General features: G+C 41.5%; 1 protein-coding gene across 10 annotated transcripts in view; it reads right to left on the bottom strand.

Annotated features, from left to right (window-relative positions):
• The window catches only part of ARL15 (ARF like GTPase 15), a 440,433-nt gene that overhangs the window by 296,994 nt on the left and 129,401 nt on the right, over window positions 1–14,038 (bottom strand). For all 10 annotated transcript variants that reach the window (XM_005556890.4, XM_015451508.3, XM_045394755.2 and 7 more), the window contains one exon: window positions 2,939–3,083. In XM_005556890.4, coding sequence (XP_005556947.1) covers window positions 2,939–3,083 — 145 coding nt within the window. The remainder of the gene's footprint in view (window positions 1–2,938; window positions 3,084–14,038) is intronic.

The following is a 14,038-nucleotide window of genomic DNA, read 5'->3' on the forward strand; positions in this document are numbered from 1 at the left end:
TGGCGTATATTAAATAAGCAATATATGTGAACTGTTTTTATCAATACACAACTTATCTACCTAACCTGGGTGTAAACTTCTTGATGGCAGCTTCCTCCAAGGAGGCCTCCAAAAAGGCATTATGCCAGGTTCAGAACAATGACCACTCAAAGAAGCTTGATATCTAAAAAATTAGCCAATCTAATAATTAATTAATCAGAAAATCAACTAGCACACAATGATTCTGGTAAAACATATTATTAAAAAATGTAATAAAAACAAATACAAAACATAACTTACAAGTAATAAAATTATATACAGACAATCTTTTACACTGTAATTCGAAACTGCTCCTCCAGCCATAGTGCTGAAAGATAACTCTGGTAAGTGAAGAAAAGCATACTTTGCGTTACTCTTACACATATTTTAGAAGCTATTTTCCTTGAAAAGAATTAAGCTAATAAAGTTTATATAACTTCATTGCACATTAGTCAAAAGATATTCACAGTTTTACAAACAACCAATAAAGTACATACTTCCATCAGAAATCCTAAACCTTGGATACCACTAAACTTCACGTGAACACCTGAACTGGCATCCTATCTCTAGCTGTATAACAATAGCCATGTCATCATACCTTTGATCTTCAGGTAATTTAGAAACAGAATATGGCAAAAGATTCCTACCTGTCATATAAGCGCTGTTATAAGGCTGACAGAGGACTATATAGATTCAATTTACTTTCATTTGCTTATTAATTTAACAGACATCTGTATCCATGCTCAAACCTTGTGCCAGACTCTGGGTATACAATACCACATACAATGCTCTATCCGCCCTTAGGAGATTCTAACCCAAGATGGGGAGATGGGCATGTACACAAAGCAGTGCTACAGGCACTAACTGGGAGAAATACAGGCAATGCCTAGTGGGGAGAGGAAGGAGTACTCAGTTCTGTCCAAGGAGAAAAGAAGGTAGTCAGAAACAGCTTCCTGCAAAGAGGCTATACATGAGCTCTGCTAATCCTCTCTGGGATCTCTCTACTCATTACAATCCCCTTATTCTTTCCCTCATCCTAAAACCAAGCGATGTCTCATTCCTTTAACAGCTCCACAGTTTCTCATCTCAATTCTAAAATCGGAAAAGTTCTCAAAACCTGCACTTTTTTTCTAGCTTACTTGCTGGCAAAGGCTGACCTGAACTGAAGTAAGGTTCTTGATCAACAATATCCTTTCTACTTTTTGTAGGAAATCCTAATTAATAATTCCATCATCCAATCATCACCTAAGCCAGGAACTGAGACAGCCATGGCTTTCTCACTCTCACTCTCTGAACTCAACTGCACTAGGCTTTGTCAATTCTAGCCCTCAAATATGTATCCTACCTATTCCTTCCTCTTCCTCCCCCTGTAACTGCCTCAGCCAAGGCCTTCATCATCTCAGACGCACCATCTCAGTAATCTTCTGACTCCACCTCTAACCGTACTACTCACAATTTAGCCTCCACATCATGGCCAGTTTGATTCTTCTCAAATGGACATCTGATCATGTAGTTTCCTTGCTTAAAACAGTCTGATGTCTCTGCACTATCTACACAAAAAGCCCAAACTCCTGAGCAGAGTACGAAAGGTCTGCTAAGAGTCAGCCACCATTGAATACAATTTGTCTCCTGGCACTCTATTAAACATACACTGCAGCCACACAGAAATGCAGTTTCTAGGGGTTGCCAATCTGTTTCACACTCCTTGTCTTCACTCTGCCCCTCTGCTCCTAAGTCCTCTTTCTTTTCCACCCCCTCACCTTGTTTCTTGTACCAGACCTACTTATCAACTTCAAATCTAACGTAGCAAACCACATCATGCATCCTTCCCTTCCCCAGGTCCAGGCAACACTGTCATGCCCCTTCCTTCCATGCCCCGTCGATTTCTGGATATGAACTTAATGTTTATGCAGCCAGTACACTGAGACTCCTGGAATGCTGAAATCATTGTTTATCTCATGTCTAACACTGAACCTAGCACATAGTAGATGCTCAAAATAAGCTGGCTGATGCACAATCTTTTCAACTTTCCAGACAACGTCTCACCCTTCTCCTTCCTTATCAGCTCTCTCTGCACAGCAGCTCTGTTCTCCATCTCTTACAACTGTTCTTCCATTATTTCCTCTAACTTATACTCTTCTTTCCTTCTTCATTGTCAGAAGAGAAAGAGGACACACTTGGAAAGTGAGAAAAAAAAAAAAAAAACCCTAGCCAGGATTTCTCACTAATAACTTGACACCGAAAACATTTTGGGCCTGATAACTCTTTTCTTTGGGGGCTACCCTGTGCATTGTAGGATGTTTAGTAGCACCACTGGCCTCTATCCACCAGAAGCCAGTAATACCCCTGCCCACAAATGTCTCCAAAATGTCCCCCTCAGAGGCATAATCTCCCCTGATTGAGAACCAGTGCCCTAGACTGACTTTGCTTGGCTCCATCAGGAAGCAATAGGGAAAGGCTGATGGATAATCTCTTGCACTGACTTTCCTCCAGGTGAAAAATGACGAGGGAAGAAAATTCAGACTACATCAGTTTACTGTTCAGGGAGTGTGTGGCCAAGAAACATAGGCTGAAGTGACACTTCAAGGAAGGAAAGTACTCCACGGACCCAAGATGAATCCATTTTGTCATATATAAGAGTTCCAGATTTCAGGATTCATTTGTATTAATATTTTCCCAAGCTTCATTTATTTAGTGCCACTGAAATGACCTGCTAGAGGGATGCAGGATACAGCAGTTTAATGCTATTAAATCCATTTCAAATCTTTTTTGAAAAAGAGACAGTGTTCAAAATTAATAAATTGACTAAAGCATTAAACTATAAGTAGAAGGGAGGGGAGGAACCACATAAATTGCACAGGAAACCAGGACATCTTGGGATGAGAAAGAAGAAGGGACAGAACCCCAGCACAGTACCCACCTGTGGTCGACACGACGTTCTCGGGGCTTTCACTGCAGAGTTTGGACAACAGACTGGTTTTGCCAGAGCCTGTGAGGCCTATGCAAACCAGGTCATATTCTGGTCGTGCAGGTGGTGGTCCCTTGCAGCAAAGTGCTCTAAAACACTGCCAAAAGAAGGGGGGAAAATGTTCCTTTAAATGAGAGTGTGGAAATAAACCTTAGTCACATTTACAATGACTGACTAAGTATTAAAAAGTAATTGAATAAACTATTACCTATAAGGAAGAAAATGGTAACTTTAGAACAGTGAAACCTAGAGACACCACTCTAACCAAGTGATCAAAGTTAACATCCTTAGTTATGAAATGTTTTTCTACTTCATGGCTGCCTTCCTGCTATGGCAGGTGCATTGCAAAAAGCATGACATCATCCCACAGCTTTCCTGCCAAAACCACACAATCTGAATCTAAGCATGAGGAAACCAGATAAAGCCAATCTAAGGAGTATTCCATAAGGCAACTGGGCTGTTCTCCTCCAAAATACCAACTTCTTAAAAGTCAAAGAAAGACTGAGGAACTGTTCCACGTTAAAGAAGACTAAAAAGACATAATAAAAATGCAGTACATCTTGGACTGGATCCTAGATCAAGAAGGAAAAAAAAAAAAGCCATAAATGACATTATTGAGACAATAAGTGAACACTGAATATAGACTGCATATTAGATAAGAGTACTGTATAAGGTTAAATTTCCTGAATTTAATCAATGTACTGTGGTTATGTAAGAAAAATCATTGTTCTGAGAAAATATTCTAATTATTTATAATACCTCTAAGTATTTAGAGGTGAAGGGTCTTGATGTCCAAAATTAACTGGCTCAGAAAAATTCTAAATCTCCAACTCCATCTTTATCTGGTGAGGACAGTGATAAAGTCAACATGGCAAAATGTTAATGACTAGTGATGCTGAGTGAAGAGAATAGAGGAAAATTCCTTATTCTGGTCTTACCACTGCTATTATTTCAAAATACAAAGATTTTTAAAGTCATTAAATACAGTCTCTGTATATACCATTGCCTTTCTGGCCTTTGTTAAATTCTGTTTCAGGTCAACCAACCAGGGTACTATGAACTGTAGTATAGTTTGTGCACTGCACAAACCTGTTTGCTCACTGCACAAACCTGTTTGCTCTGCAAGAGTTAAAGACAAGGGGATCTGGGCCAGGCACGGTGGCTCACGCCTGTAATACCAGCACTTTGGGACCAGTCTGGCCAATGTGGTGAAACCGCGTCTGTACTAAAAATACAAAAAAAAAAAAATTAGCCAGGCATGGTGGCAGGCGCCTGTAATCCCAGCTACTCAGGGGACTGAGGCAGGAGAATCACTTGAATCTGGGTGGCAGAGGTTGCAGTGAACCAAGGTCACACCACTGCACTCCAGCATGGGCAACAAGAGTGAGACTCCATCTCAGAAAAAGCAAGGAAAGCAAGGAAAGAAACAAAGGAAAGCAAGGAAAGGGAAGGGAAGGGAAGGGAAGGGAAGGGAAGGGGAGGGGAGGGGAGGGGAGGGGAGGGGAGGGGAGGGGAGGGGAGGGGAGGGGAGGGGAGGGGAGGGGAGGGGAGGGAAGGGAAGGGAAGGGAAGGGAAGGGAAGGGAGGCAGGCAAGAGGATTTGGGAGACAGGGTATCATTTGTGCAGCTTTTGATCTTTCTACTTATCCATAAGGGCCAACGATGTGCCAGCTTATAGAGCCCAAAACATTTAGACCCTGAATGATTCATGAGAGAAAGAGGGAAAGGGGAAAACAGGGAGGAAAGAAGGCAGATCTACTCACTTCTGGGTCATCTGGAGATCATGAGAGAAGAGACCTATAAAAAAGTCTGTTGATTCATCTCACTTAGATAAAATCTGAATCCTAATTGGCTGTCATACTCTCGTAAATGAAGCTTGATTATCTCTCTCCCTCATTTCTCACATCTAATCAACAAATCCAGTTCATATGACCTTTGAAGTAGCTCTAGGATCTGTCCACTTCTGTCCAGCCCAGGCCATCATCACCTGGACAACATCAATATCCTCCCACTAGGTCCAGTATATTTGCGCTTGTGCCCCCTATTCTCCACACTGCAGCCACTGGATTGCTTATAAACAGAAAATCTGACCATACGTGCTTAAGCCATCCCAGTGACTTTGCCCAGCTCTCCAGCCCAAACCCTTACCATGGTCTACCCCACACTCCATGATATGCTCCAGCCAAGCTCACAAGCCTCATTGCCCTCACTCCCCTAGATCCTCCAGCCATTCCCTCTCTTACCTCAATTGAGGCATCTAATATGCGGTTCCCTCTTTCCCCTATTCTGGACTTAGCCAACACCTCATCAATTTTAGGTTTCAACTTAATCATCCAGTCCTCAGGGCAGTCTCCTCCAATCCTAAGATTGTGTTAGCAATTCACGTCAAGCTCCACAGGGCTTTTGTAAATTCATTACACAGACAATTGTAGTTTCTTATTAGTCACCAGCCTGTAAGAACCATGTCTGTCCCCCTTCATCTCAGTACCCCCAGTGTCTAGCAGAGAACATGGCATAGAATCTACCCTCAGCAGATAATTGTTGAATGAAGAATGAACGACACTTAAATTTTACCTAAGCAAAGAAAAAAGAAAACATAGAGACTAATAGGATGCTTGATCTATGGGCCCTCCCCGCTTCAAGAAAATAATGTCAAAATTAGAAACCCTTGACTTTTTCACTTTACTTCAATGCCATTAGTTAGCCTAGTTCCCTAAATAGTGGTTTTGGTGTACACGATCAACTTTCTTGGTAAATTAGAGCTTCTTTTTGTCCTAGATTCACTTTTCCTCCATTTTCAAGAGGTTCTGCCTGCTTCTGGTAAACAATTCTATGACCCATATTCTTCGTGGGTTTATTCACGTTAATTGTATTTCCTCTCAGTCTTTTCAAGCCTGAGGAGTCCTACTTATTTCAGTCTGTCTTCATCCTATGAGATGTTCTTCTCTGACCTTCCTTTAGTTCCAGCACACCCTCTCCCACAAGATTAATGACCATAACTACTAAGAGCATTCTAGACGCCAACACATCGTGTTGTGGATTCATATGAAGGCTGGCTGATACTGTCTGACTTTTACAAGCTTTTTTATAAAGTCTGTCTCCCAGACTCAGAATGAGAGTTTTTCTCAGAGATAGGTTTATTTATGTATGTATCTATTCCCTCAAAGATGGCCACTGGCTAGCAGCTGTTCAGACTTCGAAAAGGTCTTCCACATTCAATTAGGACAAACAATAAAACTAGTCACACAGTTTCTTTTACTGGGCTGCTTTGGTCTTGTTTGGGGTTCAAGGAGAAGAGATACCATTCCTGCTCTAGAGGCCCTCATTCTCACTCAGCTCCTTCCTCTGGACTATCTCCTGGAGGAGGGCTGGCCTGACTATCATAAATCTTAAAATATCGAATGAAACTGTATGTAACTGATTGCTAGAGCATCCTGCTTAAATTATTCATGACATTATCACTCATATTTTTGCCAAACACTCCAGAATTTCATCTTCATGTTCTTTTTAAAATCCAGAGTATAAAAACTTTGTAGCCAACTCCATTCTATTTCACCTGTTTATTCTAGATCACCTAAGGCACTTCTGACATAAAAGATGATTTCATAATGATAGCAGTGATATTCTACTCCACTGTCTTTTCTCTTCTCTTTTTTTCTTTTCTCCAGATGGAGTTTTGCTCTTGTTGACCGGTACCTGGGCTGGAGTGCAATGGCACAATCTCAGCTCACAGCAACCTCCACCTCCCGGGTTCAACTGATTCTCATGCCTCAGCTTCCTGAGTAGCTGGGATTACAGGTATGCGCCACGACGCCTGGCTAATTTTTGTATTTTTAGTAGAGACGGGGTTTCACCATGTTGGCCAGGCTGGTCTCAAACTCCCGACCTCAGGGGATCCACCCACCTAAGCCTCCTAAAGTGCTGGGATTACAGGCGTGAGCCACCACGCCCAGCCTTCTCTTCTCTTTTTCTCAAAACGATCTCTCTCTGTCGGCCAGGACGGAGTGCAGTGGAGCAATCTCCAGTCACTGCAACCTCCAAATCCCAGGCTCAAGCAATCCTCCCACCTCAGCCTCCTGAGTAGCTGGGATTACAAGTGTGCACCACTGCACCCAGCTAATTTTTGTATTTGTAGAGATGGGGTTTCACCATGTTGCTCAGGCTGCTCTCCAACTCCTGAGCTCAGGCGATCCACTCACTTCAGCTTCCCAAAGTGCTGAGATTACAGGCGTGAGCCACTGAGTCTGGCTTCTCTTCCCTTTTTATATTCTCACCAGTGATGTCATCTCCAGTCCCATGGTTTCAATCATATAACTGAATGACATAAAGACATCCAACGTGACATCTCCCCCTGCACCTCCCCAAGCTCTTTCTCAAAGTCCAGGCTCTGTAGTTTCAGTTGTTCTATAAGAACCCAAACCAAAACTGAATAAAACAAAAGCCTCTCCACAAAACCACAGGCTATGGAACTTAAAATCTAGATTGATAGTTATTACAAGGCAAAATCTTCTAAATAAATCACAGACTCTTAGAAATCAACATGTATTTGAAATGACGGAATAAATCATCCTATGGGTAACAGGAATAGTGTCAGATTTTGAGTCAACAAGATAAAACTTTTAAGAGTATGCTACTTCCAATGGGGAAGGAATGGTCATGTTTTCTGAGTCAGTTCCTAAAAACTGTAAAGAGTTTTCATTTGTTTTTTGTTTTAAAACTTAATGAAGCTTTGGATCCTATAGTCAATTTACTTAAAATTACTCATTTTGGCCTCTAGACTATACTGTACCAAAGTTCATTGTATGTGTCTCCTACAGCAGCTCTTGCATTGTTAAGAGTAAGCCCTTTTCACTGTCATACAATGCAAAACACAATGCTGTCGGCAGCCCTGACAGCAAGCGGCAAACTCAGGCCTCATTCCCAGGCCAGACACTAAGGCATTGTGTAACTCTGCTCAAGCCTCATAAACCTATCCATGCTTCAGTTTCCCCATGATTAACCAGTAACGTTTTAACACTCTCTGCTACTTCCTTTCTTCAGGAGGATGTTATGAGGCCTGGGTGCAATACATTATGCTACTAAGAAAGGCACTATATGGGTAAATAACTGCTCATCACGATGTTCATTTTCCCAAGGTATCTTAGGTGACAGTTAGCTTCCTTAGACAAGGGCCTGGCCGCCCAATATACAGCCCAGACTGTAGTACTTCCAATAGCCCACAGCAGCCTCCACATGCTCCATTCTATCCCAGTTCAGCCCAAGACACTAAACACACACCACCCGTCCCCAATCCCCTGGTAGCAGCAAATAGAGAACAGAGCCAGTCTGAATATAAGTATACCCTCTGGGGGACCGACCAAGGTCATGGTCTCCATTGCCTAGACTGCTTCAGCTCACAGGCCTTTTCACACGGGGACAGTCATGACTCGGTCTTTTTTAAAAGAACCCAGTGTATCTACCATATTATGTCAGGACACAGGATGTTTCCCCATTCTGTGTACCCACAAACTTCTAGTGCTGTATTTGTAGAAACGGTGTGCCTAGGTCTTGAGAGAGGGCAAAGACCAGAATCACCAGTAATAAGTGACTATATCGTAGACTTTGGACAAATCATATAATCATATAGTCAACAGCCAAAATACTAGATTAGCTTAAAAGCAGAGGCAAACCCCTTAGAAATATGTGCTTAAAAAGGAAGGTGACTACAAATATTGGAAAGAAATGAAAGCAAACGATAAAATTACTAGAGTAAAATAAGGACTGGCATTTCAGTCTGATGACCTAGCACTAAGACAGCAAGATGATCTTAAAATGTCCCCATTTGTGTTGGGAACAGAAAGAAGGTATTTATTTCCCGAAGAGTGCCAGACATTTGGTAGGTCTAGCAGAGCACTGTACACAATTGGTACTTGATGAATAACCCCTCATGTCAACATTGCAAAGCACTAATTAAGCATTTAATTGTACATTTCATTTTCCTCTATATTTCTACCTTAATGACTCCAGCTACCCTCCAAATCACCACTATTCCTTCATATGATCTGAGCACTTAACGTTTCTATGCCACCCTGTTCCTGTGCACACAGAATAAAAGTTCCTCCCTATTTTCCTACTTGGCAAACTCCTACTCAAAGTTCTGTTTAAAGGGCACCTCCTCTGAGAAGTCTTCAATTTTCTCAGAGAGAAATAACCCTTTCTTCCACTTCTTGGTCCTGTACACACACTAGCACTACAGTTAATACCAGCCACATGTATTCTTTTCTAAGATTCACTGGCTGATAGAAATATGCACATAGACGCAAAGGCATATCCATTCTTGGTCCTATTATAGGTTCAAAAAGCTTAATTTTACAGCTACCAAGGGGTGGCCAGGCACCAAAACAGAGCAGCAAAGTTGTCCTACAAATATGTGTTCCTAGATGAGAATCTAGCTCAAAATCCTCCCACTTTGGCACTGGCCCCTGCATTGCCAGTATTTCCTACCATCATGTTTCGCTAAATTCCCAGCCCTTTGGGACATGGCATTTGTTTCAATTGATGCTCTGTTTTTCATCATGAATACATGATTTTATTCTGAGCATGATTTCAATTTGATTGAAGCTCTGTATAGTTGCTGGAAACTTTTCTTCAGTCGGCTTCGGGACCTCCCCACAGCCACACTACCCAAGCCCCACACTGTTTCCTTCTCATTTCAATACTGGTCTCGCCAGACAGAAACACAAGCTCTCCTGTGACAGCTCACCAGGTCTTTTTCTATGTGGCCCACGGGTGGGGCCAAGCACTGCACTCAATAAATACTTGTTAGATTAACAAAACATCCATGAGTTGGTACCTAAAGGGAAGAGAAAAATCACCCATAATTTTAAGTGGATATATTTCTCACATAGTTGGCTTCCAAACCAAAAAGAGGCAGCTATTCATTCTGACCCTTCTCCAACTCTCATAATGAAGAAAAAAAAGCTTCTAAAAATAAGTCAATTTCTAGACGTGTTTTCTAACACTAAGCATTGTTCAATGAGTAAAACATTAAGAAGTGCTTAAATATCTAAAATGACTTGATTTAGAACAAAATATTTTCCAGGTCAGTAACTGTCAGATATGGATCTGTCTTTTGAAAATGTAAACCCCATACAAAATACAACACGCTACAAAATGTGTTACAAGATTTGTCAGAGTTGCTTGAGCTCTGTAGGAGACACTGGGGACAGGTGTCCTCATAAATTAAAAATAAAACCATATTGAACACCAGATATAAGTGACTTATGGGTATTAATGTATCCATTCCCTAAAAAGTACTATATGATTTCAATTTAAAGAGGAGGAAACTGAGGCTCAAAGAAGTTAAGTAACTTGCCTATGTGGAACAGGATTCAAACCCTGGCAGTCTGGCTCCTGAGCTGTTTTCCAAACTTCTGCAATGATAAGCCTCTAATTTCCAAGGGCATGTCACGCAAAGGAAACTTTAGATCCATTCTGTGTAGATAGAGGGCAACACAGAGATAAGAAAATGTACCAGAGAGCTATTAAGTGGCAGAGCTGGGGTTCATGGCAGAGCTAGGGTTTGAGTCAGGGTTATTCCACTCCAGAGCCCTGGTTCATGCCCTCAAGTCAGGGATCAGAGCATCAAAAGTGGGGTGTTCTGTTCTTTTGAGGGGGTGAAAGAGTGCTTTAAGTAAGTTTGCCTGTGTAACTGAAGAGAAAAACACCGGGCAAAGGAAGTCGAAGATACAAGTCTTTGTATTGCTTCTTTACTTGTACCAGCAGGTTTATGGCTAAAGTATCTCTCATTCCAGGCAAAAGGGACCTGCAGCTCTCTTGGAGTTAGAGGAGCTGGGTGAGAAATAGCATCATTAAGGTTCTTGCCCTGCTGAATTAGAGAGCAGGGGAGGAAGAGGAGAGGAGATTGACTGGGATGGAAGAAAAGCGGGTACCAAAGTCCTGCTGGCTTCTCTCTCTCACACTGTTTGCTTCTTTCATTTAACCCTTTTCTGTCCTCTGGAAAGGACAAAACTTATGTATTAAGAGAAGCCAGTCAGGTGCGGTGGCTCACGCCCGTAATCCCTGCACTTTGGGAGGCCAAGGTAGGTGGATCATTTGAGGTCAGGAGTTCGAGACCAGCTTGACCAACGTGGTGAGACCCTGTCTCTACTAAAAATACAAAAATTAGCCAGGCATGGTGGTATGTGCCTGTAGTCCCAGCTACTCAGGAGGCTGAGGCAGGAGAATTGCTTAAACCTGGGGGACTAAGGTTGTAGTGAGATGAGATCATGCCACTGCTCTCCAGCCTGGGCGACACAGCGAGACTGTCTTGAGAAAAAAGAAAAAAGAAAAAAAAGAGAAGCCCATGTGAGCTGCAGAGATTTCCAATCCTAAGCATAGCAGTAAGGAAAAAATCTCTTTTGAAACAGCCTCAAATTATATGCATATATAAGTTATACCTTAAAATATATGTGTATATAAATTATATCTCAATAAAGTAAAATAAATAAGCAAATACTAAATAAAATATGTTGGAGGAGAGTATAGGAGAAAATATATGAATAAACTAGGTTGTGCAGAAAGGCATGTGAAGGAGAAGGTCTATAATGAGCATGCAATCTCTCAGCTAATCCTATCTTTCTAGTTGTAAGAAGAGAAACAAAAATCAAATATGCTTCGATGTCTTAGGGTGACTACTGGTTCTTGCAAACAAGTTCAAAATGGCATCTATAGCAAGAGAAATAATAAACAGGGCAAGGGAGTGCTGTGAAGAGGCCCCTGGCTGCCAGACGGAAGACTTCTCCATGTTCCAAGAGCAACCTATGTTTTGAGGTGGAAATCCTGTCATCCTTTAAGACCCTAGTGGGAAAAAAAACAACAAATTGTTTTTACAGAAGGTGGGTCAAACCTTTCAGCCATGTGGGCTGCTGGGAGCACACAGATGAAGGCTTTGGACTGGAATTGTCCCAGGGCTGAGGCTTCTGGCCAATACATCACACTGCCTCAGGACACTAAGTCTGTCTTTGCCTTACCCTTTGTATTTCTCAATCCACATTCCTTTTTGGGGTGAAATACTCCATTATTTCTGCTTTGTTCTGGGCTGTCTCCTGTCTCTGTCCCTATTAACTCGTGGCAACAAAAGAAACAAACAGAAGCAGGGGATTTCATGCTTAGCAGCTATAGACATTGGCCTCACGGCTTTGCAGAGGGGCAGACATCTGAGACTTTGAATGGAAGAGAGTGCCGCTGCACTGAACCAGACCCGGGGCCCACGTGGCTCCCAGTCTGCATCAGTCAATCCCGATCAGTGGCTTTCAAGAGTCTCGGTATGTGGAATTCAAGATGAACCAAAAGGGAGGTTTTAAAAGTTAGGGCATGTATCTGATGATTAGATTTAAAGAAATGAATTCAAGATTCTCATATAATTCCCAGCTATGCATAATTTCACATCTTCTCACACTGGAAATAGATCATAGGAATAGGATTTTTTTCTTTTACTAGGAAAGGAAACTAAGTAAAAAAATAAATGTTTCTTTTAAAAAAAAATCTAATTCTCATATTGTAATGGTTTGATGGGAAAAAATCAATTTGTATAATAACAGAATTAAGCAATAAAACCAGCAATAAAATACCCAGGCGTGAATGTCTGTAACGAGACCTAAGCTTTATATGCCACATTCACAAACATCTCCAAATCAGGGCCTCACCTAGGTCAGTTTCAGACCATGTACTACTTTTTCCTAAAGAGCAAAGTAATACAATTTAAAAGAAAGTGAATGAGAAACTAATGCATTTTACAGCAAATCTCTTTTTTTGGTGATTACCTGAACAGAACATTTCTAAACAGGAAGTAGGGCATAAAAATACACAAACACTTTTAACATTCCTTACCAAGGGCATTTTCTATATTTTATACACTTGAGAAGGGTCAGGACATGAAAACATTTAAAAGGAGCTAGGTGGCCGGGCACAGTGGCTCATGCTGGTAATCCCAGCACTTTGGGAGGTCAAGGGAGGATGATCACTTGAGGCCAGGAGTTTGAAACCATCCTGATCAACATAGCGAGACTCCATCTCTTCAAAAGAAAAATTTTAAAATTAGCCAAGTGTGATGGTGTGCACCTGTAGTCCCAGATCCTGGGGAGGGTGAGGCAGGAGGATTGCTTGAGCCCAGGAGTTCAAGGCTGCAGGGAGCTATGATTGTGCCACTGCACTCCAGCCTAGGCAACAGTAACAATGTCTTAAAAAAAAAAAAAAAAGAGAGAGAGAGAGCGCGCTAGGTTCCATAAGTAGACCCTCAAATGGATTTAAATATCACCACAAAAATCCCTAGGAGGAAAGATCTCAATAAAGTAGATTCTTTCCATTCTTTGTGCTTTTGGAACTGAAGCTAGAAAGGCTTATAACAAAAAAAAAAAAAAAAAAAAAAAAAGGAAAACAAATCAAAATCATTTTTCTTGTAATCTCTAAAAGTGGAAATCCTATTCTATTCTTCACTTAACAATCTTTTAGGCTCCATAAAGATGGAGCTCAGTCCCACATATTCTACTAGTCACCAGTTCCTATGGATCTGTCCAACTTTGCCTCTACTATTTCCCCGTTCCTCCCGGACCCCAGTGCCTTTCTTTGTTCAGGACATCACCACAGTCCTTTGGATAACCACACTATCTTTTCTCCTAACTGGTGTCATTAGCTCAGGTCTTATCCTATTTCAATTCAGTCTCCAGAATACTATGTTTTTCCCCTGACTTAAAACTTTTCTATAGCCACCCACAGCTGTTGGGATAAAGTACAGACTCCTTATCCAGGCAGACAAGGAGCTTTATGATCTGACCTTTGCCTTCCTTTCTGGTGTCCAATAGTTATTATGCGGACCACGTGAAATAATGTCTATAACAGCTAAAACATGGTTTGACACACAAAACTTAATTGATAATAATATTAATCATTATTTTTCCCACCATACACATGGCCCTCAAGGCAATCATATGCACCTCCATGCAGTTTCTGATCCATTCTCTTTCCTGCTCTATGTCAGCAAAGGGGCTGACCCTCTGCTTACACATCCTTCCTC

This window comes from Macaca fascicularis, chromosome 6 (genome assembly GCF_037993035.2).
Source record: "Macaca fascicularis isolate 582-1 chromosome 6, T2T-MFA8v1.1".
NCBI lineage: Eukaryota > Metazoa > Chordata > Mammalia > Primates > Cercopithecidae > Macaca > Macaca fascicularis.